This window comes from Mesoplodon mirus (genome assembly GCF_964341445.2).
Source record: "Mesoplodon mirus genome assembly, chromosome: X".
Lineage (NCBI taxonomy): Eukaryota > Metazoa > Chordata > Mammalia > Artiodactyla > Ziphiidae > Mesoplodon > Mesoplodon mirus.
The window spans coordinates 136,390,756-136,418,561 of NC_138981.1; the positions used below are offsets into that span (position 1 = coordinate 136,390,756).

Genomic DNA, 27,806 nt, shown 5'->3' on the forward strand with positions numbered 1-27,806 from the left:
CCACAGTGCCCCTTGGTGACATGACCTGGGACTGGTTTCATCACGTGAATGCAAAGCTCTTTGCCTGACCTCCATCCTTCTTAAGGACATCACGAACCTCCTGAAAATGTAATGACAGCTCTGGGTTCCTTCCCCAGCGTATGTGTACAATCCTGTGGCCCCCAGAGTTTCCTGAAAAGTTCCAGGAAAATAGAATTCTACTAACATTCAGTGAGCAGATATTCCCTGCCAGGTACAGTGCCAGGAGCTAGGAATACAGCAGTGAGCAAAACAGACACTGATCGTGGCCCTCTTGGGATCTAACCTATAGAGGAGGTCAGCTAGCATTAAGTACTAAAGAGAAAACAAAGCAGGGAAGGGGAGAGGAAGTGCCAGAGATGGGTGTGGGGCTTTGAATTGTTACATAGGTTGGCCAGGTGACATTTGTGTCAAGATGAAAGGAAATGAGGGAGCTGGCCCAGTGGATATCTGGGGAAGTGCATTCCAACAGAGGGAACAGCCAGTGCAAAGGCCTAAGGAGGGATGTGCCTGGTGTGTTGAGGAAGAGTCAGGAGGCCTGGGGCAGGGCGAGAGCAAGGGCAAGAAGGAAGATGATGTCATCCAGGTGGGGGGATGGGGGCATGTCTGCTAGGCCACCAGAAGCACTTTAATTTACAGAGGAGCTCAGAGAACAGGGACCACACTGGGGTGGGGAGGGGAGGATGAGGGAGGTAGGAAATGGCAACCTGTTAGGTGGCTACTGGAATAATCCAGGTGGGAGATGCTGGTGGCTGAGCCCAGAGGGTAGCAGTGGACGGGGGGAGAAGGCTGGGAGTGTGGATGCATCTTGAAGATGGAGACAACAGAACTGTCTGCTTCTCTGGATGTGGGGTGCGAGCAAAAGAGAAAACAAATTTAGAGAATTCAGCCTGGGCAATTTGCAGGATGGAGCCATCATGAACTCGGGTGGCAGACCATGGGAGAAGCCGGTTTCAGAGATGATCAGGAGCTCAGCTCAGGCGGCGTGGAGCTCAAGATATCCAGCAGCCATCCAGCTGGTGGTGCGAAACGGGCCGTTGATCCTCTGGCACAGGTGCGTCTGTGATCTCACAGGCTCCCGGGACCCACGGGGGGAGTGGGCATCACCCGCTCCCCTGGGGAAGCAGACGGGAAGGGACATGAGGATGGAGTGAAGGTTTCTGGGAACAGATCCCCATTTTCCACCTCTGGGACCAGTGCACTTTAAGGCGGGCGGGAATCAAATTTTAAAAGCACTGGGTCATGCTCGGTAATAGATACAGTTATCCCTGGTTCCGTTTTGTTTAATCCGATTTCCTTCAAGACACGAACTCGCCCTCGGCCCGCGGGAAGCCGGCCGACACGAACTCGCTCTAGGCTGACCACCCCTCTCCCCGCAGTAGCCCAACAGGCCAGGGACGGGGACTCCATCGCGGCCTTGTCGGGAGTGAAGGTGAGGGCTGCGATCAGTTCAGTCACCGGAAAGCAATACCGTCTCCTGGCCGATGGCCTTCTCCAGGGCAGCTCCGGCTGAGCCCGGCCAAGGTGGATTCCTTCCCAGTACCCTGGCTGAGCCGCGGACCCCCGCCGCGCCTGCTGGGCTGCGCTCGCCCCGCTACCCAGACCAGACCGCGGAGGAGGAGTCCGACACCTGTGCCCGGCAGTGGGGCCCGGACGCTGCTCCTCAGTCAGGAAACTTGGGCAAACGCTCAGAGGCAAGCGCCCGGCTCCGTCGCGCCTACGCAGCCCACGAAAGGACTTCGCTCGGTTCTGGGAGGGGGCCCCGCGCTTCCCGCGGGCCGAGGGCGTGGGCGTGGAGGGAAGGAGGGGCCGCGTGGGCGGTTGGCCCACCCCTTTATTCCCGGCCCGCAGCTCGGCCGAGTGTGACCAGATGTGCTGGTGACAGGTCGCTCCTCAGAGGTGCAGGCGGGAGCCCGGAGCCCGCTCTGGGGCTGCGCTCGGCGCTGCTGCTGTCGGACCGGACACGGCGTCCCCGAGCTGAGCTCCTCCCTGCCGCCACCCGGGAAGTGCAGGTTAGGAAACGCAGCCCGGTTAGAGACCCCGGAGGGGGGGCGCGGGCCAGCCCCCCGGGAGACGGGGAGAGGAGCCACCGGCCTCGGCGCCCGGGCAGAGGGAGGACGACGCGCTGCTGCTCGCCGCCGGGCAGCTCACGAGGAACCCGTGTTCCTGCAGAAGCCGCAGGTGTCTGCCCCGGGATAACCCCGCGCTGCGAGAGGCCAGGCCGGCCCAGCTCCCGCTGGGGCTCCGCCGGCCCGAGGCCAGAGAGGCGGGAGACTGGCTGGCGCGCCCGGGCTCCTCGGCGGGCGGCACAGACAGGGTCCGCACCTGGGCGGGGGCGGGGGCGGGGAGTGCACGGAGGAGGAGGGGGCGGGGGCCCGCCGGGGGGAGGGGGGCCGCTAGGCCAGGAGCGGGGCGGGTGCAGTTCGGCAGTCGCCACCTGAGAGCCCTGGTCCCCACTGCCGTCACAGCGGGTCGCCTTGGCCGTCTGGGCGGGAGCCAGCGGGCAGACGCGGCGGCCGTGAGACCGGCGCTCCTCTGCCCGCAGCCGTCCGCGGAAGGTGAGCACCCTTCCGGGGCGAGGGGGAGGAGGCCCGGCCGCTGCTCGAGGTCGGTCTCCGCCGAGGACGGAAAAAGGGGGAGGGGGGATGGAACTGGCTACTTGACGCTGACACCCCGGTCCGGGTGACGATCGGGGGGTCCTTCGGGGAGCTGCCATCTCTCTCATTCTCTTTCTCTCTCTCGCCAGGGCTTCTCGGGGATTCGGTCTCTCCCTGTCTGCCGTCTCCCTCGGTCTCGGTCCGTCTGGAGCGCTCTCCGACCCTGTCGCCGGTGAGTGCTGGCTCTCCCGCTCTCCCTGCTCGTTCCGCGTCCGTCAGGGGCGCGCGCCGCTCACCAGCTCGCTCGGCCCAGAAGCGGGAAGTCTACCTGCCGTGAGCCGGCTTCCCGAGCGCGCGGGGCTCCGCCTGCCGCCCTCGGGCGAGCTCCATCCGCTCGTGCCCGGGGGCGCACGGTCACCCCACTGTCGCCTCTCGCCAGCAGCGCACCGTCTAGGAGGGCCACCTGCCACCTAAGGCACCGGCCGCCTCCCGCTGCGTGCGGAGCCACCGAGGTGAGTGCGCCCGTGCCCCTTCCTTCCCTCCCGCTGCTGCCCGGCTGCCCTGGCTCGAGTTGAGTGGAGAAACGAGGCAACCGCGGCGAAGCCAGCCTGCGGCCGCTTTCCCTTCTAAAGAGTGGCCGGAGGGCCCGGTAGGCCCCTCGGGCAGCCGCCGCGCTTCTGCTAACCCCGGCCCCCTCCGGGCCTGGAAACTCGGCGTTTCGGGGCTCGGGGCCGGCGGGGTCGCGGGCGGGGCGGCGTGGCTTCCCCTTTAAGGCCAGAGCCGCTCGTCGCCGCGAGTGTGAGGGTGTGTGAGTGTGCGGCGTGCGTGTCTCCTCCTCCCCGAGTGACACAGCAGTGAGAAATGCCTATCAGTAACTTAAACCCCCGAAACTCCACCTTCCGGGCGCGCGGCGCGGAGCCGGGCGGTGGGAATGGAGCGAGCAGATTGAGGCCGCCGCTGCAGCGCCGCCGGCATGAACTTGGCTGCGAGCTGAAGCGGCCGGAGGCGGGCGGGCGCGGGGGCACCGGCCGCTAGCCAGAGGTGATCTGCAATCGGGCCGGGCCGCTCGGCGGGCGCCGGAGGCCAGGCTGCCCGTGCCGGTGGCCGCCCGCCCCTCGGGCACTGCCCCCGCCGCCGCCGCGGGAGCTCCGCAGCACGGTAAGGCTGAGGGCGGGCGCGGGAGGTCCGAGTGCTCTGGGGGGCGCCGGGCTGCACTTGTGGCCCGCACTTGTGGTCCCCGTCGCGGAGAAGCGGGGGCCCGGGGATACTGAGAGCCGGGGGACCCCGAAGTTTGCTCCGAGCACACGGCCCACCTGGCGCTGCGCGTGGTCGCCCCCTTCTCGGACTGGCTGGGCCGAGCTGAGCGCAGCTCGCATCGCCCGGGACTGTGGCCTGTGCCTGCACCCCGGCGCCCGCCGGGCGTCTGGAATCGGGCAGGGACAGTCGAGTACCGAGGAGGGAAGGCAGAGGGGCGCGGGCCACGAGGGATCCCCCGGCCGCGCCGGGCTACCGGGAGGCTCCCGCTCCGACCCGGCGCACCCCGGGCCGCTTGCAGCCTGGATGCCACCGGCGACGCTGCCTTCGCATACCGGCTCCCAGAGCTCGGGCCAGTCGGCAGTGGGCGCTGGGCGCAGGATTTCCCCCAACCCCACCCGTACCCAGTTTGCCGCCACCGAGCGGGAGTGTGGAGTGTGCGCGCGCCGAGCCCGCCGCCTTTCGCTCCCTCCCCTGCCAAATTCTCCTCTGGAGAGCAGCCCCGAGCAGAGCTGGCGGCTCGAGGCAGCCCCGACTGGGCTCCTGCCCGGAGCTCCCAGCGCCCCCGCGCCCCGAGCTCCCAGGCCTCGGAGCGGCAGCACAGCCCGGCGCCCGGCGCCAGCGAGGGCGGGCGGGAAGCACCCCGGAGCGCCGCCAAATACTTTTCACGGCCAGTTGGCTCGGCCAGGCTCCGTCCCGATGCAGCGTGTCCGAAGCCGCTTGGAAAGCTGGCCGGCCATACGGTCTGATTTTGATCCGTGATTAAATTCGGACTGAGCAGACACTAATAGGATTAGCTTGCAGAAAACTGCCCTGAAGTCGTCGGAACCTGAGCAAACAGACGCACTTCGGGCCGGGGGCTTCGCCCCGCCGCGCTTCTGCAGCTGGGTGCGGCCGAGCGGGACACCCCGAGTGTGGGTGGGAGTGTGTGCGCGGGCGGGAGCACAGGATGGCTGAGGGAGGTGGAGAGAAGCGACTCCACTTGCTGGGGTGGCTTGTCGTTTTTTGGCAGCAGGAGGAATCCCCCCCCCGCCCCAGGGCGCCGTCCCCATGGCGAACGTGCCCTTTGCGGGTAGCCAACCAAGGCCAGCTCTGGGACACTGTGAGGGCGAGCGAGCCGGGCGTACGAGAGGCGGCCGCGCTGGAACAAAGACGCAAAGTCTCCCCGAGCCTGAGCAATTTCGAAAGAGTTGGTTGGGAAGAGGGCCCGAGTCTCCCGGGGGAGACCCCCGCGAGGATCGCGCCGCCCCCGCCGGCCCGGGCCCCGCGGCCGGGCGATCCCGTTCCCAGGCTGCGGCAAGCCAGAGGGCAGCATCGCAGCGGGGCAGCCCAGCCCTCCGCAGGCGCGGGCCGCCTCCCGGGTGCCCACGGGCGGGTGGTGTCGGCCTCGCTCCCGCTGGGGCTTCCCGGCCGCCGCCGCCGCTCGGGGCTCCCGGAGGCCGCGCAGCTTCTTCCCTCACTCCACCTCTTCTTGTCTTTATAGATTCCCCCCTCCCTCCCACCCCCGCCGCCGTTGCTGCCGCCGACAATCCGCTTTATAAAAAGCCCCTTTGTTTCCCTGGAGGCTGGAGAGAGGGAAGGGGAAAGGGACGCAGAGGCAGGGGGCGGGGGCGAGCCGCCCGGGACAGGAGGGCAAGTGTAGGTGGTGGGGAGGAGACTGGGTCTCGAAGCCCCTCCGCAGGAACCCCAGAAGGCGTGGGGAGCCCCCGGCTCCTGGCGCCTGCAGCGCGCCCGGCAGCCGGGCGGTGGACAGCCGGGGCCCCCGCGGCCCGGACGGCTGGGCTGGCGGCTCGGCTAGCGGGTCGGCGCGGAGGCCAGAGGCGGCGCACGCTCGGCGGGTTGGGCAGACGACGCTCGCCGCTGCGCCCGCCGGGCGCGGGCATAGGGGGCGCTCTTTCCTCGGTTTCGCTTTGCAGCCCGCGCCCCTCGCCGCCTAGACTCTGGGCGGCTGTCGCACCTGCCGGTGGCCAAGACGACGGCTAAGACGACGGCGGCGACCCTGAGGCTAACGCCACCCCGCGGCTGCGTTCCTCCCTCCTCCCGCGCCCGCGCTCCTCCCTCCTCCCGCGCCCTCCTGCCACCCCCAGCCCCCTACACAGGAGCTCAAACGCTCCGCGGGGCCTCTTTGTTTGCACGGAGGGAGGGCGTTGGAACTGCCACCTCCGAGGTTCGTGTAGCTCGGGCAGGCGGTAGGGACGAGGATGCACCTCCGGAACGTGCGTCAGCCTACCGCCTCTGACGGAGCCAAGGCCCTGCACTTAGGGGTGTCCAGGACCCACGGGTTCCCGGCATTAGCTGGAGTGAGGATTCAGTCGGCCCCTATCCCTTACACCTGCCCTGCCCCCCAAACTTGCGGGAACTCGGACTTGCGCGGAGGAATGTTAAACATAGTGTTTGGAGTAACCTTTAGCCAGCCTGTCGGCCTGGCCGGCCCCGCCCCCGACCCCCGGACCGGTCCGCCTCTCTACTTGTAAAGTTTGTTCGGAAGGGGAATACTGACAATAAGAAAAATTGACAAATAAGGAGGAGCGGGCGGGGCCCAAACTCGACTGGTAGGTCTCCTGAGCGAAGTCAAATTCCTCCCGATCTCTCGCCAGCTCCACCCCCTCTTCCCATTTAATCTCCCGGCGACGCAGTGTGTGTGCCTTTTCACATATCTTTCCCCTGCTCCGCTCTCCTCCGATCTCTGGAGGGTATTCGTAAGTGCTGGTCGAACATTTGTTCTCTGGTCTTTGGAACAGAAGGGGAAGCGTTAACTCCCCCCCACCCTCGAAACACACACATCCCAACTGCATCTAAAACCACAAGAAAGTACTCAAAGGGTAAACTGTGGGCTCTACCTTCTCCTCCCCCTTTGTGCTTCCCTTCTGGAACAAGATCATTGGAAAATAAAGCTGCTGATGTGCGAGATGGAACATATGGTGCCTCCATAAGAGAGAAGCTGAAATGGCCTTGAACCTGCCGGACAGACCAGCTGTTTGCTGCCAGCCAGAGCAGCTAATCAGCGTCTTCCCCTTAAAGTAACAGCCCTCTCTTCTCTTGATGACCAGTTTGCATATTAAATAGGATATTCTCCAGAGGAGAAACGTGATGGGCTCCTATATTGCTTTGTGCTTTGGTAGTTCTCCAAAGCTGGTTCCCTGCCCTGAGGGCTGCCTTGGCCTCACCCCACTCGTGCCTCCCGTGTTTGAGTGTGTTTCCTTCCACATTGATGTACGAACGTTGCCCAAAGTGGAACTTGGGAAGGAGGCGGGAAAAGGGAAAGAGAGCCAGGCTGAGAGATTCCCAGATGCCCAGGAGGAAGTCTCTGTTTTGTTGGTACTGGCTTTAGAAAAACTAGCAGTTCTCTCCCCACCCCTTAAAAATATCACAAAGAGCTGCAGCTCTTCCTTATAAGATCTCCTTAAAAATCATCCTCTTCCGGCTGTGACCATTTTCAGTTTTCCTTCAGTACAGTGTTTGAGAAGGGGGAAAAAAAACAGTTTGGCATTGGAAGAAGAAAGGCTTGAGGAGATACGAGGAAATTCCATGTTAGGAAATCATTAGCAAAGGGTGACTTCGTCTGTTTTCCTGCCACTGACGCTGACAGTGACACAGATGTGTGGGTTGAAACAGGAACGTCATTGAATTTTTAAACTCAACCAGAAAATAGCCTGTTGCTTGGGTGGGAGCGGGGCCATACATTCACTGCATCTTAAGGTAGGAGATTTACTGTTGTTGATTCTTTTCACTAAGGAAAGGGATTTTGTCAAGCTTGGCCAGCACATTTAATATCATTTTTTTCCCTTTTAAGTGGATCACCTAAAGGCTTAAAATGCACCTGTTAATAGATCATCCCTAGGAAACTCAGTTGCTGTTTCGGCTTCTCAAATGGGCAGAAACTGATCTTAGGCAAGTGGTCCTTCTGACAGTAGAACCACTCTCCTCCTTTAAGGGGGCTTCCTACCTGCAGTAGACTTTTTTACGATTCTGATGTTTTCTTTCTGCAGCGCTGCATCGGAGAGATAATTAGCCTAGGAGCTGGGAAACTTGTGTTCTAGAACAGTCTCCCAACTAATTAGCACAGTGGTCTTGGGCAAGTCAGTCCTCCCTCCTTGTCCCCCTACCACCGCGACGTCGGAGTCCGAGTCCCTTCCAGCTCTAACATATACTGTGATTTGTGAATGAAATAGTCATTTTCTGGGAAACTGAAATGCTGTCGGGGAAAGCAGCTAGATAGATAAAGAAATGGGACTGAGATTTTGAGGGGCAGCGAGAAGAGGGAGGAGGACAAAAGGATAGAAGGCCCAAATCCAGACAACATAGAAGTCGGAATTGTTCCCTCTCTGTATCTTTCACCCATGTGAACATCTAACCCAGAAGCCTGGATGGTGGAGGCTGGGAAGCAACCCTGAGGGCTTCCTGTCTGGTACCCTTAATCCTGTGGTCTCAGGACCTACTGACGGCAGGCCTTCTCGTCATTGGGTTGGTTTCCAGATAACGGGATCCAAACTCTCTGAAATTAGACTGGCATGTTTCCAAAGGACTCATCTAATATAGAACAGATTTGCTGCTTTGCAGTTATTCAGCAAAGGTTTCAAGGACAAAAAGGCCTTCCCTCTCCACACATGTGCCCCACTGGAGTATATGGGCTCTGAACTCACTGCTGAACCTTCCTAGTCCACCTGCGTATTTTTTAAAAACCACATTACCAACTTGGAGGACACAGCAGCCATGCAAGAATCTGCCACTGTCCTGCTTGATGTTAATATTGATTTTTTTAACGGATGGGGTGTAGACATTATGAAGGAGGACCTTTTATCCTCTGAGCTCTTTAGCAATTATCTTGCTGCCATAAATGTTGATACACATATAATGGATGTAACTAAAAAATCTCCTTATCCAAGCAGAAAAGGCTGAGTGTTTGTTGGAGCAGATAGAATGCTGAGAGTGTGAATAGACCGACCCAGATGTGCTGGGGAGGGAGATAAATGATGGGGGAACAGGAGTCAGTTACTATGGATCAGCACAATAAACCAATTCCCATCATACACCTCTCACAACGCCAGCCACCGAGGTAACCTAGGCAGCAGCAGTCAACTGTACGGCAGGAAAGCAGCGTCACGAAGCTCAGTTGGAACAGTCTGATTTTTCAGACACTGAGTCCTGAAACATCTTCCAGACTTTGAGGAGACAAACTTCATAAATCTGTATGAACCTGATGGGGTTTTATGACAGTGCTTATTACTTGTTTCTGTCATCACTGTGTCATCATTTCATCTGCAAATGTAGCAAAGGAGGAACAGCGGAGAGCCCTCGGGCAGGGAGTCTGGGGCGGGTCCCTGTGGGGATGAGGGGCGTGGCTTGTGTTAACACTGTTTACCTGGGAGGATTTCGATGCACAGTCCCAGTGGGGTCCTGCTCACAAATGACCAGCCTGGGCAACTGAAGCCGCAGGAGCATTTTCTGCAGGGGGAGAGGATGGAAGCAAAAAGAGTTGGGTTCCCTCCCTCCCCCACCCCATTGCTTTCTTTTTTCTCCCCATTCACAGAACCTCTCCAGTTTCCTTAGGGCCTCAAGTCCCCCCACCTAAAATCTGACCTCTTCATAATTTCCAAAGCAATCAGATTTGTCACAGCCCAGAAAGTTCCCCCGGAGTGAGACATAGCAAGGGGCTTTGCTGACTGTGGGCTCTGCAGAGTGAAGCCTTCCAGAGACAGGGCTTAAGTCCCGCCCCAGCTGCCCTCTGGCCCTGGCGCACACAGTGCCCCTTTACATACAGCCCAGTCCCAGCCTCGAAGTGGGGTCCCAGCCACCTTCCCCTCCCGGTGTGCCCTGCTGCTGGCTCTGCCCAGTAAATAACCATTAAGTGCGGTTTGGGAAATGCCACTTTCTTAAGGCTGAGAATTGTTCCACGAGGCCCAGAGGAGGATGGGGCCGATCGTGGGATTTCATCACGTGCTTCCCCCTTTCCTCCACCTGTGGAAGTACCTGGACTCAAGGCCACAGGGACACATTTCTGCTGATTCTAGAAGAAGCCACTGGACGCTGCGGGGCCTGAGACAGTGAATGGCATCTGTGTCAGAAGGGCCTGGTGGCCCTGGCTGGTGCCTTCCCTCTTTGGAGGGGAAGTGTGGGCCTCTGGGAATTGAAGACAGGACAAAAACCAAGTCAAGTCACCCTGAATGCTTCGGACAATCTCAGGTCCTCTGTCCAGTTGTCCCGAGTCCCCCTCCCCCATCCTTAACAGTGCTTTTCTGTTTTGCCCAGCGTTTGAACCTGAAACCCCCATGTGACATGGAAGGCGAGGGGGAGAGGATCCAGCTTTGACTTCCTTTTTGCGGGCCCAGTAGCTAGCAGACCCAAGTTCCTGCACATAGTGGGCACAGATGAACCACGGCACCTACATACTCAGATGCTGAAAGAATTTTCAAGCTGCAGGAGTAAAGCCCTGTGACTTTACAAGAGAAAAAGTAGGGCGCAGAGAGGGGGCCCGACTTCCCTGAGGAGACACAGTGAGGGGAGCCCTAAGCAGATAGAACTCCAGTCTCCTGCCCTCAGTCAAGTACTTGGGTCCGGAATGCCCACTTGGCACCCATGCTGTGGGCACACGGGCTTCCCTTTTTGAGGAAGAGCAGATATGACAGGAGATGCAGTGCGTGGAGAAGGACCATGTTTAATTGTGGGGTAACGTGATTTGCCCTGGATCAGTGTGTGCTTTGCTTCGCATTGTTAGGATGGCGGAGGGGCATGCTGGCATCAGAAGCCAAAGCTTAGAACCAGTCGAAATCGGAGGTTGTAAATGAAGGATCAGACTGGGGCCCAGGCTTTGGTGCCTCCGAAAGGCGTGTGTCATGTCTTGTTTTCAAGTTGCTGACAGAGAGTTGGGCCGCCAGCCCCTTGGAGGGCTTGGCTGGGTGGGCTCTGTTGGCAGTGGCGGCGGTTGTTTGGGTTTTGCTCTTAATGAGATCTCAGTGTCAAGATCTGTCTCTGGAAGTTGCAGCGCCGACCTCGGAATTTTAAGTGGGAGAGTAGTTTCGGTGCAGTTGCCAGCGTCACATGCTTTGCGTGTCTAATTCTCAAAGACTGGCGTGCGTTCTGCTGGGTTTGGGGCGGAGGGAGTTTCTAAGCCGCTTGTCTGTCAAGGATTAATTTAACCTCTAATTACTACATTTTCTTCGCAGTTTGCTGCACAAACATGTTGTAACAAAAGCTCAAAGAAGTATGCCATTTCGTTTCGCCGCCACTCTCAGATTCATCTGGGGGGATACGGAGTCAAATCGGACACACTTGGTGTTAAAATAATGGTGCTGACATTCAAATGAAAGTGAACAATCTGGTTGTTTCTAGTGATCCCCCAGCGATGGGGTACAGAGTATTATGGTTATATGCTATGATTGTATATTATTATCGTGGTCCTCGCAGCCCTCAACATGAGCCCTGAAAATATGGGAGAGTGTCACCACATCAATCCCCCTGGGGCGGCCAGTGCTCCCGACACGTGGCCCGTGTGTTGCCTTTGGAGCGTGACTAATGCCCTGCACGGGAGGGCAGCCTGGAAGCGCTTCCTGCCCGCTAAAAGGGCAAGGTGGCGAGGTCTGGACCCTCGGTAGAGGTGAGGCCATTATCAAATTGGAGCCTCCCAAGGGCCTGCTCCCGAGGCAGAACCCGTTCAGAGCGCAGCGACAGTGAACTTGCAAGATTAAGCTACAGGGATTCTCCAAGCAGGCTGCTCTCCCTCCTCCTCCCTGCGCCCCACCCCCGCCGGAGCAGCAGCCCTCCCCAAACAGCGGCAGCGACTGTGGCAGTCAGAGGCCCATTCCCCACCCCGGGGTGGCTGGAAAGTCTGGCTTCTCAGACCCGGGGCAGGAGGCCTTCGCGCATCCTTTGCTTCCTCTTTCCAAGTACATGGAAATAGACTTGTGGGATGAGAGTGCCGAGCGGGTGAGCCAGTTGTGGGGCTTTGCCTCCCGGCCCGGCAGTCATGGAGAGCCAGACTCGTACACTCTCACACACACACCCCTATCTCAGGAGCCGAGAAGCATGATCGCTCTTCATTTCCTCCCAGAAAGGAGAGGAACTTTGCCTTTTAGAGCGCGTTTTGTCCCAGGAGTGGAGAACAAATTGCTGACATTGTTTCTCTTAGTATCCTCAGCCCATCCTTTCTGGAAGGCGGGACCCAGATAGAAAGGGCTAGGTCTGCAGCCCTTGTTCCCCCCATGGCTGAGGACAGGCTGCCTGGCCTTTTCAGTCATGCCTTGGGGTTGGCCCTTTGCAAAATTGTGAGCAAACTCGTTTGGGTTCAGTCCCCCCATTTTTCCCTTCCTGGGTCCTAGACCTGTCCCCTCGCCCTTAGCTACAAAGGCACCATCCTCAGCCCTGTGTGCCTTAATGTGACTCCCTTACCTGGGAGAATCTGGAACCTCTGACTTGAATTATGGTATGTAAGGGTTGCCATGCCTTGGAGAGCATGTACTCTTCAGTGCTCAGGTAGGAGGGGTTCAAGGGTTAGGGAGGGCCTCTGGGCACCCCCCCCAAGTGGCATCATGCCCACGTCAAGCTGGTTCTGTCCATGAGATTGGAACACAGCCAGGATCACCTGGCTGCCAAGCCTCTTCTGAGCTTGATTTCGGGAAAGCCGACCTTAGCTGGTCTCCTGAGCCCCAGATCATAACAAAACCGATTCCCGTCTCTCTGGAGCAGGGGCAGCTCTTTGCCTTTTGTGGGTCACGGACTTCTTTGCGAATTATATGCAATGTTGTGTCTAATTGCAGGGGCTCATAGACCCTTCTAGAAGCCCATTCATGGTTCCCTCAGGGATCCTTTGAGACAGGTTAAGAACACCTCAGCATGGTGGCTTGGGCTGTGCCAGATTGCGGGGTCACCGCTGGTTACCACACGGGCAGGAACGCTGTGCTGTGGTGGGAAGAACAGTGCGCTTTGCCATTGGTGCCTGGCGTTGACCAGCTGCGGGATTTTAATCAAGTCCATGAATCTGCCCTCAGTGTCCTCACTTGTCGGATGGGAATATGAGGAGGCTGGCCCCGCCCAGTGCAATGGCATCATGGGAGATTCCAACTAGATGGTGTTGGAGAGACCGTCTTGCAAATGGCAAGCTCGGCCACACTCTTGGGTTGCTGACTTGCCACTTGGCTTGAGAAATTAAACAAAAGAAAGGCAGGTGTCTTTTGACCTGAACAGTCCTTTTGTCCCTTCTTTGACCTTACGTAAGTTACACCCAAGCAAACTAGTATAAAAGAGTTTCTGGCTTGGGAGGACCCTGCAAGGGCATGTGTGTCTTGGGATCTAGACCATTACCGAGGCCACACCTGGTTAGGGGTCCTGCTTGCCCAGCCCTCCTTGGCTCTGGAGTGGGGCTAGGGGGTGTGTCCCCGGCCCGGCGCCCTGGAGAAGCTCTGCGTCTGCCTGCCACGGAAGTTAGCAAGTGGGATCTGAGAAGGCAAATGGTTGGGTTCAGTCTTCCACAGTCCAGTACTGTCACACCTGGAGGCCAAAGTGGTTCCTTGATTCTCCCCGCCAAATCACCAAAAAAGTCTGGCCAGCTCCTGGTGAAAGCTAGGTAGTGGGCCTGCCTGGGATCTGTCCAGGGCCATGTCTCGAGGGAGAAGAGCATCGTGTTCTCCTTGGAGAGAAGCCTCAGGAGGAGCCTGCAGGCTCTTAAGCAGGATCTGCCTCGCAAGGCCAGGAAGGCCCGTAAATCACAGATGGCAAAACTGAGGCCCTGGGAGGGCTCAGTGCTTGCCCAAGGTCACATGACAAGTCAGGGGCCAGCCAAGAAGACATGTCGTTCATGGGGTGCTTATTACAAAAGCTGCCCAGCTCAACCCCACACGGCCACCAGCTCTGGGAGTGTTCCTCTTGGTCCCGGCCCAACCACCTCTTGTCTGGGCCAGGCCACCACCCCCTCTGTCCTGGAATAGGACCAGTGTGGGGATGCAGAGTCCGGGAGACCCTGGTCTGGGAGGGAGGCAGCCTGGGTGCCAGGCTCAGCTCTGCTGCCTCACTGTGTGGCCTTAGATGAGTCCCTTTCCCTCTCTGGGCCCCGTGGTTCCCTTGGCTACAATGAGGGGCTGGCTAGAGGGATGGTGGGCTCTCTGAGATTTTCCTCTTATTGGATTGGATTGTTCTATTTGGAGAATGTGATTTGACCAGTGGAGTATATGACCTTTAAATCTTTTCTAGTGGTAAAATTCAGTGATTGTCTGAAAGAGGAAGGGAGACAAGTCCAAAAAAAAAGGAAATGCTCTGGCACTTTTAAGTATATGTGCTTTTCTGCCCACATAGTTCCTGATGGCTGTCTGCCTTTTGGAAAAAATGTATCTATTCCCTCCCCCTCACACAGATTAAAGAGTTTTGGCCTTGAAATCAAAGCAAAAAGGGAGGTCGGAAAGGAGGGCAGTACCCAAGACCCTTCTCTCTCCTGTGGACCTTCTCAGGTGGGCGGGGGGGAGGGCGTATGGGGCTGCCTCTCCTCTGCCACTTGAACAGCAGGAAAGGTGGGGTCAGGATGAAACTGGAACTTGGATGCTGGTCAATTCAGGAACTGGTCAGAAGTCATTCTGAAAAATTGATTCAGCAAAGATTGTGTGTGTGTGTCTACTATGTGCCAGGCACTGTTGGAAAATGGATGGATGGGGATAGATGGGTGGACAGATGGATGGAAGGAAGAATAAGCAGATACATGAGAGTTAAGATGTAAAAGGCTACTAAATACCCAAGGTGGGGCTTCCCTGGTGGCACAGTGGTTGGGAGTCCGCCTGCCGACGCAGGGGACACGGGTTCGATCCCTGGCCCGGGAAGATCCCACATGCTGCGAAGCGGCTAAGCCCGTGCGCCACAGCTACCGAGCCTGCGCTCTAGAGCCCGTGAACCACAACAGCTGAAGCCTGTGCGCCTGGAGCCCGTTCTCTGCGGCAGGAGAGGCCACGACAATGAGAAGCCCGCGCACTGCTTGCTGCAACTAGAGAAGGCCTGTGCACAGCAGCGAAGACCCAACACAGCCAAAAATAAAAACAAATAAATAAATAAGTTGAAAAAAAAATACCCAAGGTGAAAGAACTTATGCCAATTAATGATGTGTCATGGATACAAAAGTGAACAAAACAGAAAAAACCCTCATGGATGATAGTCTAGTGGGGGAGACCAACAATAGGCAAGATTAATAAGTAAAGACTATAGTATGTTTGAGGTGATGTGTCTTGAAGCAAAGTAAATCAGGGAAGGGAGTTGGGGAATGTCATGTAAGGGCGCACATTTTCTTTTTTTTCTCCTTAGAAGGTGCTTTATTTTTTTTCTATTAAAGTATAGTTGATTTACAATGTTGTGTTAGTTTCTGGTGTACAGCAACTGTTCTTTTTCAGAGTCTTTTCCACTGTAGTTTATTACAAGATATTGAAGATAGTTCTCTGCGCTATACAGTAGAACCTTGTTGCTTGTCTATTTTATATATGTTAGTTTATCTGCTAATCCCATACTCCTAATTTATCCTTCCCCCACCCTTTTCCCATTTGGTAACCATAAGTTTGTTTTCTATGTCTGTGAGTCTGTTTCTGCTTTGCAAATAAGTTCATCTGTATCATTTTTCTAGATTCCACATATAAGTGATATCACATGATATTTGTCTTTCTGTCTGACTTATTTAGTATGATAAGTTCTAGGTCCACGCATGTTGCTACAAATGGCAATATTTCATTCTTTTTTCAATGGCTGAGTAATATTCCATTGTGTATATATACCACATCTTTATTTATTCATCTGTCAGTGGGCACTTAGGTTCTTTCCATGTCTTGACTATTGTAAACAGTGCTGCTGTGAACATTGGGGTGCATGTATCTTTTCAAATTAGAGTTCTTGTCTTTTCCGGATATATGCCCAGGAGTGGGATTGCTGGATCCTATGGCAACTCTATTTTTAGTTTTTTAATGAACCTCCATAGTGTTCTCCATAGTGGCTACACCAATTTACATTCCCACCAACAGTGTAGGAGGGTTCCCTTTTCTCCACACCTTCTCCAACATTTATTATTTGTAGATTTTTTGATCATGGCTATTCTAGCCGGTGTGAGGTGATACCCCATTGTACTCTTGATTTGCATTTCTCCAGTAATTAGCAATAGTGAGCATCTTTTCATGTGCCTGTTTGCCATCTGTGTGTCTTCTTTGGAGAGATGCCTATTTAGGTCTTCTGTCCATTTTTTGATTGGGTTTTTTTTTGATACTGAGCTGTATGAGCTGTTTGTATATTTTGGAGATTAATCCCTTGTTGGTCACATTGCTTGCAAATATTTTCTCCCATTCCAATTCATTTTGTTTGTAGTTTGCTGTGCAAAAGCTTCTAAGTTTAATTAAGTCCCATTTATTTATTTTTGCTTTTATTTCCATTACTCTAGGAGACAGATCCAAAAAAATATTGTTGCGATTTATGTCAGAGAGTGTTCTGCCTATGTTCTCTTCTAGGAGTTTTATAGTGTCATGTCTTATATTTAAGTTTTTAAGCTATTTTGAGAGTTTCTTTTAGTGTATGGTGTGAGGGTGTGTTCTAACTTCATTGATTTACATGCAGCTATCCAGTTTTCCCAACACCACTTGCTGAAGAGACTGTCTTTTCTCCATTGCATAGTCTTGCCTCCTTTGTCTAAAATTAATTGACCATAGGTGTGTGGGTTTATTTCTGGGCTCTATTCTGTTCCATTGATCTATGTGTTTGTTTTTGTGCCAATACCACACTGTTTTGATTACTGTAGCTTTGTAGTATTGTCTGAAGTCTGGGAGGGTTATGCCTCCAGCTTTGTTCTTTTTCCTCATGATTGCTTTGTCAATTCTGGGTCTTTTGCAGTTCCATATAAATTTTAGGATTGTGTGTTCCAGTTCTGTGAGAAATGTCATGGGTAATTTGATAGGGATGGCATTAAGTCTGTAGATTGCTTTGGGTAGTATGGCCATTTTAACAATGTTAATTCTTCTAATCCAGGAGCACAGGATATCTTTCAATTTCTTTGAATCATCTTCAATTTCATTTATCAATGTTCTATAGTTCTCAGAGTATGTCTTTTACCTCAAGCGTACACTTTTAAAAAATAGGGTGGCCAGCAAGGACCTTGAAGAGAAGGTAAGATCTGAGCAAAAACTTGCAAAACCATTTATCAGCTAGGCCAGTTCTGCCCACTAGAAATATAATGCAAGCCATAAATACGAGCCACACATATACAATTTTAAATTTTCTAGTGGCCACATTAAAAAAGTAAAAAAGAAACATGAAATTAACTTGAATAATATGTTTTATTTAACCCAATCTATCTAAAATTATGATTTCAGCATGTAATCAGTCCAAAAATTACTGAGATATTGTACACAGTTTTTGTTTTATGATGCTAAGTCCTCACATTCCAGTGTATAGTTTGCACTTACGGCACATCTCAGTTCAGACTAACCACATTGCAAGTGCTCAGCAGCCACATGTGGTTAGTGGCTACCATATTGGAAAGCACACAACTAGACTATTCAAGTTAAACGTTCTCATTTTAGCAGGTCACTGATGAACTGTACTTTATAGAGTGCTTTCTTTGCTGACTGGGCTGAAATTATTTAAAACAACTAATATTGCTAATCATCATTAACTTACATAAGTTTTTTCACCATGGGTATTTAGTAGCCTTTTATATCTTAAGTCTCATATGTCTACTGTCCATCCATCCATCCATCCATTCTCCAAATTGGCTCTACCGGAAAGGAGCCCTCCGATTCTCAGTTTCTCTGCCTCATGGTCTGGGTTCTGAATGCGGACCTAGAGGGAGTTCAGTGGACCAGCTGGTGTCCGCCACACTAAGCCGGGTTTGAGGGTCATTGGAGACAGGTCGTTTGTTGGGAAGAGGCTCCAGTTTTGACCTGAAATTTATCAAAAGATCAGTTAGCATTCCCGGAATGTCTGTGTGTACCTGAGACTCCTGTCCCATTGCCTCTTGTAAACCCATGCATCAACTGTGAATGTTTTCTAACGGTTGGCCCTCAGGCCTCTAGTCTACACCATCTCTCTGGTGGGTTAATTGATCACTTCTAAGCTTTTTAAATTTAAGTTTTAGCTTGACATAAATTCAGTCTTCAAGAAAAGTTGGGACTTCCCTGGTGGTGCAGTGGTTAAGAATCCACCTGCCAATGCAGGGGACACGGGTTCGAGCCCTGGTCTGGGAAGATCCCACATGCCGCAGAGCAACTAAGCCCGCATGCCACAACTACAGAAGCCCACGTGCCACAACTACTGAAGCCCATGCACCTAGAGCCCATGCTCCGCAACAAGAGAAGCCACCTCGATGAGAAGCCCGTGCACTGCAACGAAGAGTAGCCCCCGCTCACCGCAACGAGAGAAAGCCTGCACAGAGCAGCGAAGACCCAATGCAGACAAAAATAAATAAATAAATAAGTAAATTTAAAAAAACAACAACAAAAAAGAAAAGCTGTAAGAATAATACAAATAATTTTTTTTTCTTATTTTTTGAATTTTATTTTTTTATACAGCAGGTTCTTATCAGTTATCTACTTTATACATATTAGTGTATATATGTCAACCCCAATCTCCCAATTCATCCCACCACCACCACCCACATCCCTGCTTTCCCCCCCTTGGTGTCCATACATTTGTTCTCTACATCTGTGTCTCTATTTCTGCCTTGCATACCGGTTGATCTGTACCATTTTTCTAGATGAGTTCAAATAATTTCTGAATATCTTTCTACTCAATTCCACAAATATTAACATTTTACCACATTTTCTCTGTTTATCTACTCCCCCCTCTACACATACACACACGCATGCACACACACACACACACACACACACGCACATACATTTCTTTTTCTAAATTGTGTGATAATACATTGCAGACACATTGCACTTTTTTTTTTTTTTTGCAGTACGCGGGCCTCTCACTGTTGTGGCCTCTCCCGTTGCGGAGCACAGGCTCTGGATGTGCAGGCTCAGCGGCCATGGCTCATGGGCCCGCCGCTCCGCAGCATGTGGGATCATCCCAGACCGGGGCACGAACCTGCATCCCCTGCATTGGCAGGCGGACTCTCAACCACTGCGCCACCAGGGAAGCCCCCACAATGCACTTTTATCTCAAAACACTTGAATGTATATTTCCTAAGAATAAGACATTCTCTTGCATAAGTACAGAACGTTGATCAAAATCAGGAAGCTAACATTGGTACCAATCTATTCTAAAGACCTTCGGATTTTAGTGATTGTCACAATAATGTCCTTTATCACAAAAGAAAATTCAGGATCATATGGTGCATTCGGTCATTATGTCTCTTACGACTTCTTTAAACTGGGACAGTTCTTCAGTTTATCTTTGTATCATTGATATTTGTGAAGAGTACAGGCCAGTCATTTTGCAGAATGTCCCTTATTTGGGGTTTGTCTGATGTTTTCTCATGATGACATTCAGGTTCTGCACTTGCTTAATGTGGTCGTCAACCATGTTTCTCCACGATCATATTACTATTTTTTCCTTGGGAATTAATAAGGATCTTATGGGAATATATTTTGAAAATATGTCGATAAATTGTTACTCTGCAAAGTTTCACTCCCTAGCTTAGCATCCATCAATGATCCTTGCCTGAGGCAAGTTTATCATTCTGGTTGCCAAATAATGAATTTCTAATTCCATTATCCCTTCTATATTTGGCTTTCTACTGGAAGAGAGTGTTCTTTCTGCCATCATTTATTTACTTATGTCTTTATTTATATCAGGTGAACTCATGGATTATGACTTTATTCAGTGAGTTATAATCCTTGACTATTGTTATTTATTTTGATGTTCAAATTGTCCCAGGTTTGGCCAGTGGGAGCCCCTTTATGTTGACTCTTAGGTCTTTTTGACATGTCCCTAATCATTCTCTGAGCATGGCGTTAATTTCTGGCACAACAAGATGCTCCAGGCTCGTCTGTACATTTTCTGCTCCAGCCCTAAAAATCAGCCATTTTCCCAAGGAGCCTTAGTTTCTTTTGGTGGAGAATAGTATTTAGAAATCAAAGTGTGGGAACTAAATGTGTGCTCACTTCTACAGGAGTGCTATTGCTAGTAGACCCTCTCAGTCCACAAAGCTGGGAAATTAAGTAATTAATTATCTCCATCAACATTTCATTTTATTTTATTATTTTATTCATTTTTATTATTGTGGTAATCTATCACTTACCTACCTATCTATAAACCATGAGTTCACACTGTTACCTCAAAATTCCAGTCCAACACCAGAGTTCATTCTGTCTTTCCCCTTTCCATATTTGTAAACCCTTCCATGACAGAAATCTCTCAGTTATTATCCCTCATAGATTTACTTACTTACTGAATTCTAGAATACACAGAAAGGAGTTTCAGAATTGCTAATCCATAAGTCTATGAAAAGAAGCCTACTAACTAGAGTAAAATATTTGTTTAGAATTCTTTTTGTGTTTAGCTTAAGGGTGTGTCGCCCGAAGACTGTTACCAAAATCACCTGGGCTACTTCTTCATCCCCCCCCCTTGCCTCCATGTGCTCATTTGAATATGGTTCAGTTCACCTGTTTCTGTTTCGATTCCTTTGAGGATTTTTATTTCCCCATCTTTGTTCATTTTAATTTTTTAGCATGTGAAATAACATAATTCCAAAGGTTAAAACTGTGCCTTCCATTCATGCCCTCTAAATAACCAACCTCGTTCTTTTTCCTGGGTTTCTTTTTGCACAAATGAGCAGGTATCTGTGTATTTTCCTATACCCCTTTCATTCTTACATGAAGGTAGTGTACTATAGATACTCTTTTGGGCTTTGCTTAATGTGACAGTATGTCCTAGCAATCACTCCATATCAATTCATAGAGATCTTCCTCATGCATTTATTACAGCTGCATAGTGTGGCATTGTGTTGATGGACTATAGCTAATTTGACCATGTTTGAGCATGTATGTTGTTTGAGCATGTATGTTGTTTCCAGTATTCAGTGATTACATGCCGTAACGCAACCGCATGCAGATGTATTTTTCATTTTGTTGGAGGTGCATCTTCAGGGTAGATTCCTAGAAGTGAAATTTGTGTGTCAAAAAGTAAACACGTAGGTAGTTTTCTTAGGTATTGCCTAATTCCCCTTCTGAAAGGTTGTATCAGTTTGTATCCCTATCAGCAATGCATGAGAGTGCCTTTCCCCCTAAAGCTTCGCCAACAAAATGTTTGCTATACTTTTTAATTTTTTTGTAAATCTGATAGGTGAGAAATGATATCTCAGTAATTTTAATTAGCATTTTTCTAATTATGAGTGACTTGGAACATCTTTTTATTTTTTTTACATACTTGTCCATTGTCTGATATGTTATTTGAAAATATTTTCTTCCAGTCCGTAGCTTGTCCTTTCATTCTTGTAACAGGTTCTTTCGCAGGGAACTTGTTTTATGGACCATACTTTTGTTGTTGAGTCTCAGAATTCTTCATAAAGCCCTACATCACCAAGATTTTCTCATTTTTGAAAAAGTTTTATAGCCGTACATTTTACATTTAAGATTGTGATCTATTTCAAGTTAATTTTTGTATAAGGTGTGAGATTTAGATTGAGGTTCATTTTTTTTTTGCCCATGGATGGCCAGTTGTTCCAACACCATTTGTTGAAAAGGCTGTCCCTCTATTGAATTACTTTTGCATCTTTGTCAAAAATTAATGGGGCACATCTGCGCGGGTCTATTTCTGCTCCATTAATCTATGTGCCTATTCTTCTGCCAATATCACAAACTCTTGATTAATGTTTTTTATATCATAAACATTGATGTCAGGTACAGTGACTCCTATTTTATTCTTGTTTTTCAAAATTGTTTTATTCTGGGACCTGAACCCTTCTGTATAAGTTTTAGAATAAGCTTGTCTTGGCTACAAAAAAAAAAAATCTTGCTGAGATTTTTATGGGAATTGCATTAAAATCGTAGATCAATTTGAGGACAATTGAAATATTTACTATGTTGAGTCTTCTAATCAATAAACACAGTGTGTCTCTTCATTATTTAGATCTTCATTTCTTTCATAAGCAGTTGGTAATATTCTGGATACAGATTCTGTGCACATTTTCTTAGATTTACTTTGCATTTTCTTTGGAGCAATTGTAAATGGTATTGTGTTTTTTGAACACAGCTTTATTGATATAGTTCACATACCACAAAATTCATTTAAAGTGTTCAATTCAGTGCTTTATAGTATATTCACAGAGTTGTGCAACCATCACCACCACCTAATTTCAGAACATTTTAGTTACCCCCAAAAGAAACCACATCCCCGTTAGCAGCCATTCCCCATTTCTCCTCACCCTCAGCCCTTAGCAACCAGTAATCTGTTTTAGATGTCTATGGGTCTGACTTTTCTGTACATTCCTATAAATGGAGCCATACAATAGGCAGCCTTTTGTGACTGATTCCTTTCTCTTAGCATAATATTTTCAAGTTTCACCCATGTTTTAGCATGGATTACTACTTCGTTCTTCTTCATTGCCAAATAATCCATTGTATCATTCGCCAGTTGATTGAAGTGTGGATTGTTACCACTTTTTGACTATTATGAATAAAGGTGCTGTGAACATCTGTGTACAATTTTTTGTGTAGGGATAGCTTTCATTTCTCTTGTGTAGATACCTAGGAGTGGAATTTCTGGATCATATGGTGGTACTGTGTTTAACATTTTGAGGAACTGCCAGACTGTTTTGCAAAGTAGTTGTACCATTTTACAGTCTCACCAACAATATATAAGGGTTTCAATTTTTCCACATCCTCACCAACACTTGTAATTTCCTGTCTTTTTCATTATAGCCACTGATGTCAATCCACTGTTCATGTGTTTTCTTGACCATTTGTATACCTTCTTTGGAGAAATATTTGTTCAGATCCTTTGCTCATTTTAAAATTGGAGTGTTTGTCTTTCTATTGTTGATTTTTAAGGGTTCTTTATATATCCCAAATACTAAACCTATAACTATTATACGTTATACGAATTGCAAATCTTCTCTTCCACTTTCTGAGTCATTTTTCCACTTTCTTGATGGCATTATTTGTAGCACAAAAGTTTTAATTTTGACATAGTCTAATTTATCTATTTTTTCTTTTATCACTTGTGCTTTTGATGCCAATATCCAAAAAAACCATTGCCTAATTCAAGATCACAAAGATTTACTCCTATGTTTCTTCTATGACTTTGATAGTTTTAGTTATTACATTTAGGTCTGTCTTCCATTTTGAGTTAATATTTGTGTATAGTGAAAAAAGGGTCTAACATCATTCTTTTGCGTGTGGATATTGAGTTGTCACAGCACCATTTATTGCAAAGACTATTATTTTGTCTCTGCACTCCTGTCAAAAATCAATTGAACATAAATGTAAGATTTGTTTCTTGACCCTCATTTCTTTTATCTATTTTTTAAATTTAACTATAGTTGATTTACAATATTGTGTTATTTCAGGTTACAGGTTATTACAAGATAGTGAATATAGCTCCCTGTGCTATACAGTAAATCTTTGTTGTCTATCTATTTTATATATAGTGGTATGAGTCTGTTAATCCCCTGCTCCTAATTTATCCCCCCTCCCCTTTCCCCTTTGGTAACCATAAGTTCATTTTCTATGTTTGTGAGTCTGTTTCTGTTTTGTAAATAAGTTGATTTGTGTCATTTTTTTTAGATTCTACATGTAAATGATATCACAGAATATTTGTCTTTCTCTGCCTGACTTAGTAAGATAATCTCTAGGTCTGTCCATGTTGCTGCAAATGGCAATATTTCATTCTTTTTTATGGCTGAGTAATATTCCATCATATATATATATATATATATATATATATATATATATATGAACACACACGCATACCACATCTATCCATCTGTAGGTGGACACTTAGGTTGCTTCCATGTCTTGGCTATTGTGAATAGTGCTGATGTGAACATTGGGTTGCATGTATCTTTTTGAACTAAGAGTTTTCTCTGAATACATGCCCACGAGTGGGATTGCTAGATCATATGGTAACTCTGTTTTTAGTTTTTCAAGGAACCTTCATTCTGTTTTCCATAGAGGCTGCACCAATTACATTCCCACCAACAGTGTAGGAGGGTTCCCTTTTGTCCACACCCTCTCCAGCATTTATTACTTGTAGACTTTTTAATGATGGCCATTCTGACAGGTATGAGGTGATAACCTCATTGTAGTTTTGATTTGCATTTCTCTAATAATTAGTGATGTTGCGCATCTTTTCATGTGCCCATTGGCCATCTGTATGTCTTCTTTGGAGAAATGTCTATTAAGGTCTTCTGCCCATTTTTTGATTAGGTTGTTTTTTTGATACTGAGTTGTATGAGCTTTCTGTATATTTTGGAAATTAACCCCTTGTTGGTTGCATCATTTGCAAAATATTTTCTCCCAGTCTGTAGATAGCCTCTTCATTTTGTTTATGGTTTCCTTTGCTGTGCAGAAGCTTATAAATTTGATTAGGTCTTGGCCCTCATTTCTATGTCATTGATCTATATACATCTATCCTTATGCCGGTAGAGTATTGTGTTTTCAATTTAAAAAATTTTAATTTGGAATCAAACATTTCCAAATGTTTGTTGTTAGAATATAAACATGTGATTGGGGCTCCCCTGGTGGCGCAGTGGTTGAGAGTCCGCCTACCGATGCAGGGGACACGGGTTCGTGCCCTGGTCCGGGAAGATCCCACATGCCACGGAGCGGCTGGGCCCGTAAGCCATGGCCGCTGAGCCTGTGCGTCTGGAGCTTGTGCTCCACAACGGGAGAGGCCACAACAGTGAGAGGCCCATGTACCACACAAAAAAAATTAAAAATGTGATTGGTTTTTGTTTGTGGATCTTATATCCTGCAACCTTGCTGAACTCACGTATTAGTTCTAGGAGTTATTTTGTCAAGTCTTCGGAATTTTCCATATGGACAATCATGTCATCTGCAGATAGAGACAGATGTAGTTCCTCCTTTCTGATTTGTATGGCTTTTACTTCATTCTCGTAGCTTATTACTAGCTAGAACTACAGGTACTTTGTTGAATAGCAGTGGTGAGAGCAGACATCCTTGCCTTGTTTCTGATCATGGGGATAAAGCATCCGGTCTGTCTCCGTTAAGTATAATGTTAGCTGTAGAGTTTGTAGATGCTTTACATCAAGTTGACGAAGGTTCTTCTTTATTTAGTCTTACTTTTATGAGAGTTCTTTTTTTATTGTGACTGGGCGTTGAATTTGTCAAATACTTTTTCCACATCATTGATATAATCATGTGGTTTTTCTTTTTTAGCCTGTTGATATTGTGGATAACATGGATTAATTTTTTTCTTATTTCATTGTTTTTTTAAACTAAAGTATAGTTGATTTACAATATTGTGTTAGTTTCAGATGTACAGCAAAGTGACTTGATGTATATTTATATATTCTTTTTTTCAGTTCTTTTCCATTATAGGTTCTTATAAGATATTGAATATAGTTCCCTGTGCTATACAGTAAATCCTTGTTGTTTATCTAACTTATATATAGTAGTGTGTATCTGTTAATCTCATACTCCTAATTTATCCCTTCCCCTTTCCCTGTTGGTAACCGTAAGTCTTTTCTATGTCTGTGAGTCTGTTTCTGTATTGTAAATAAGTTCATTTGTACTATTTTTTTAGATTCCACATACAAGTGATATCACATATTTGTTTTTCTCTGGATTAGTTTTTTTTAAGTGAAACAGCCTTGGAATCCTGGGATAGACCTCACTTAGTCACTGTGTATTATTCCTTTTATATATTCCTGGATTTGATTTGCTAATTTTTTTAAATTCAAGTCTTTTAAATTGGCTTGTAATTTTCTTTTTCTGTGCTGTGATTGACTGGTTTTGGTATCAAAGTCATAAAATGAAATGGGGAGTTTTCCTGCCTTTTCTGTTTTCTGAAAGAGATTGTGTAAAAGCAGTACTGATTCTTCTTTAAACATCTGGTAAAATTCTCCCATGAAACCACCTAGGTTTGGAGATTTCCTTTCTGAGGATTTTTAAACTACAAATTAATCTCCTTAATAGTTATAGGGTGACTTGGGTTCTATAATTCATATTGTGTGAGTTGTGGTAGTTTGCTAATAATTTCTTGAGGATTTTTGCATCTATGTTCATAATGGGCCTTGGCCTCTAGTTTTCTTTTTTTGTACTGTCTTTATCTGGTTTTTATATCAGGGTAATACTAATCTCATGAAATGAATTGGAAAGTCTTTCCTTTAGTTTCTGGAAGAGAATGTATAGAATTGGTATTAATTTATCTTTAATGTTTGGTAGAATTCTATAATGAAACCATCTGGATCTGGTGTCTTGGGGGAAAGTTTTTAAACTATGAATTCATTTTCCTTAAGAGTGATAGTGATGGGGCTATTCAAATAATCTAGTTTGGTAGTTTGTGGTTTGCAAGGAATTGGTCCATTTCATCTAAGTTGTGAAATTTATGTGTATAGAGTTTTTTGTAATATTCCCTTATTATCCTTTTGATGTCTGCCAGGTCTTGTAAATGTTATCCCCTTCATTTCTGATACTGGTCATTTCTCTCTTCTTTATTTTCAGTCTTGCTAGAGGTCAATTTTACTGATCTTTTCAAAGAACTGGCTTTTTGTACATGGATTTTTCTCTATTGTTTTTCTGTTTCCAGTTTCATTGTTTGTTTTTTTTATCCTATCTTTATTGCTTACCTTCTGCTGCTTTGGGTTTACTTTGCACTTCTTTTCCAAGGTTCTTGAGGTGTAAGCTTAGATTATTGATTTAGGTTAGTTACTAAATGTTATGCTACTTCCTTCTACACCCCATGGTTCCTGAAAAGAAATCCCCTGTCATTTGACTTGATAGCTCTCCATGCATAATGTGTCATTACTGGCTGGTCGTTCTCCAGATTTTTTTCTTTGTCTTTTAGTTTTCAGAAGTTTCATTCTGAAGTGTTTTGGCATGGATTTCTTTGGATTTTTCCTGTTTGGGATTATCTTGGATTCTGGAGTCTGTGGGTTTATGGTTTTGTCAAATTTTGAAAATTTTCAGCCGTTATTTCTTTGACTAATTTTTCAGTCTTTCTCCTCTTCTTCTGGGCCTCCAATGATGCAAATGTTTGAACTTTTGTCACCCCATTTCCCTGAGGGCTACCTCCTCCTCCTCCTCCCTTTTTAGTTTATTTTCTCTCTGTCGTTCAGATTGGCCAAATTCTATTGCTATGTCCTCAAGTTCACCAGTTCTGTCTTCTCTCATCTCCACTCTAAGTCCATTCAGTGGGTTACTTTATTTTTTTATTTTATTTTTCAGTTCTATAATTTCCACTTGGTTCTTTTTTATAACTTTTATTTATTTGCTGAGATTTTCTATTTTGTTAATTTGACTCAAGAGTATTTGTAATTTCTTGTTGAGCATTTTTATGATAATTGCTTTAAAATTCTTGGTGAATAATTCCAAAATTTGAATAATGTTGGCGTTGGCATTTGTTGATCATCATTTGTCATTCACACTGTGATTGTTCTGGTTCTTGTTATGATGAGTGATTTTAAAAAAATCATATCCTAGACATTTTGCATACTATATTATGAGACCTTGGATGGTATTCCATCTCACTTTTAGGCAGGCAGTCCCCCTGTTGAGGTGTAATGTGAGGGCTTACTGGGTATGTATGTTTAATTTCTTGCTGGGCCCCGCTAACACCACCCTGGCCAAAGTAGAGAGCTGAACTGACAAAGCCTTATTGCTGATGGCTGGAGTAGATGTTCAGTTACCCCTGGGCTGTGCCGATACCTTCCTTGGCAAAGTGGAGTGTGGACTTGCCTTGCCTTGCCTCACCTAGCCTCTGAGTGGGGTGTAAGCTCAGCTCCCCACTAGTTCCTGCTGGGGAGGGGGGACGTGGAGGCCTGACCCACATTGTCATTTTGCTGCAAGGTGAGAGCAGAATCTC

General features: G+C 48.4%; 2 protein-coding genes across 12 annotated transcripts in view; both read left to right on the top strand.

The window, feature by feature from the left end:
• Positions 1–935: 935 nt before the first annotated feature.
• On the top strand, positions 936–3,377 carry LOC309796320 (uncharacterized protein; the record flags this gene model as incomplete). The annotated part of the gene is made up of 5 exons (XM_082609352.1): positions 936–1,072; positions 1,517–1,660; positions 1,744–1,890; positions 2,056–2,576; positions 2,765–3,377. 5 exons carry the CDS (start codon positions 936–938, stop codon positions 2,950–2,952), a joined length of 1,137 nt encoding a protein of 378 aa, XP_082465478.1. The 3' UTR covers positions 2,953–3,377.
• A 152-nt stretch (positions 3,378–3,529) lies between these two features.
• Positions 3,530–27,806, top strand: part of MAMLD1 (mastermind like domain containing 1) — a 110,054-nt gene continuing 85,777 nt past the window's right edge. For all 11 annotated transcript variants that reach the window (XM_082610872.1, XM_082610876.1, XM_082610877.1 and 8 more), the window contains exon 1: positions 3,530–3,773. The gene's annotated coding sequence lies outside the window, so the exon portion shown is untranslated. The remainder of the gene's footprint in view (positions 3,774–27,806) is intronic.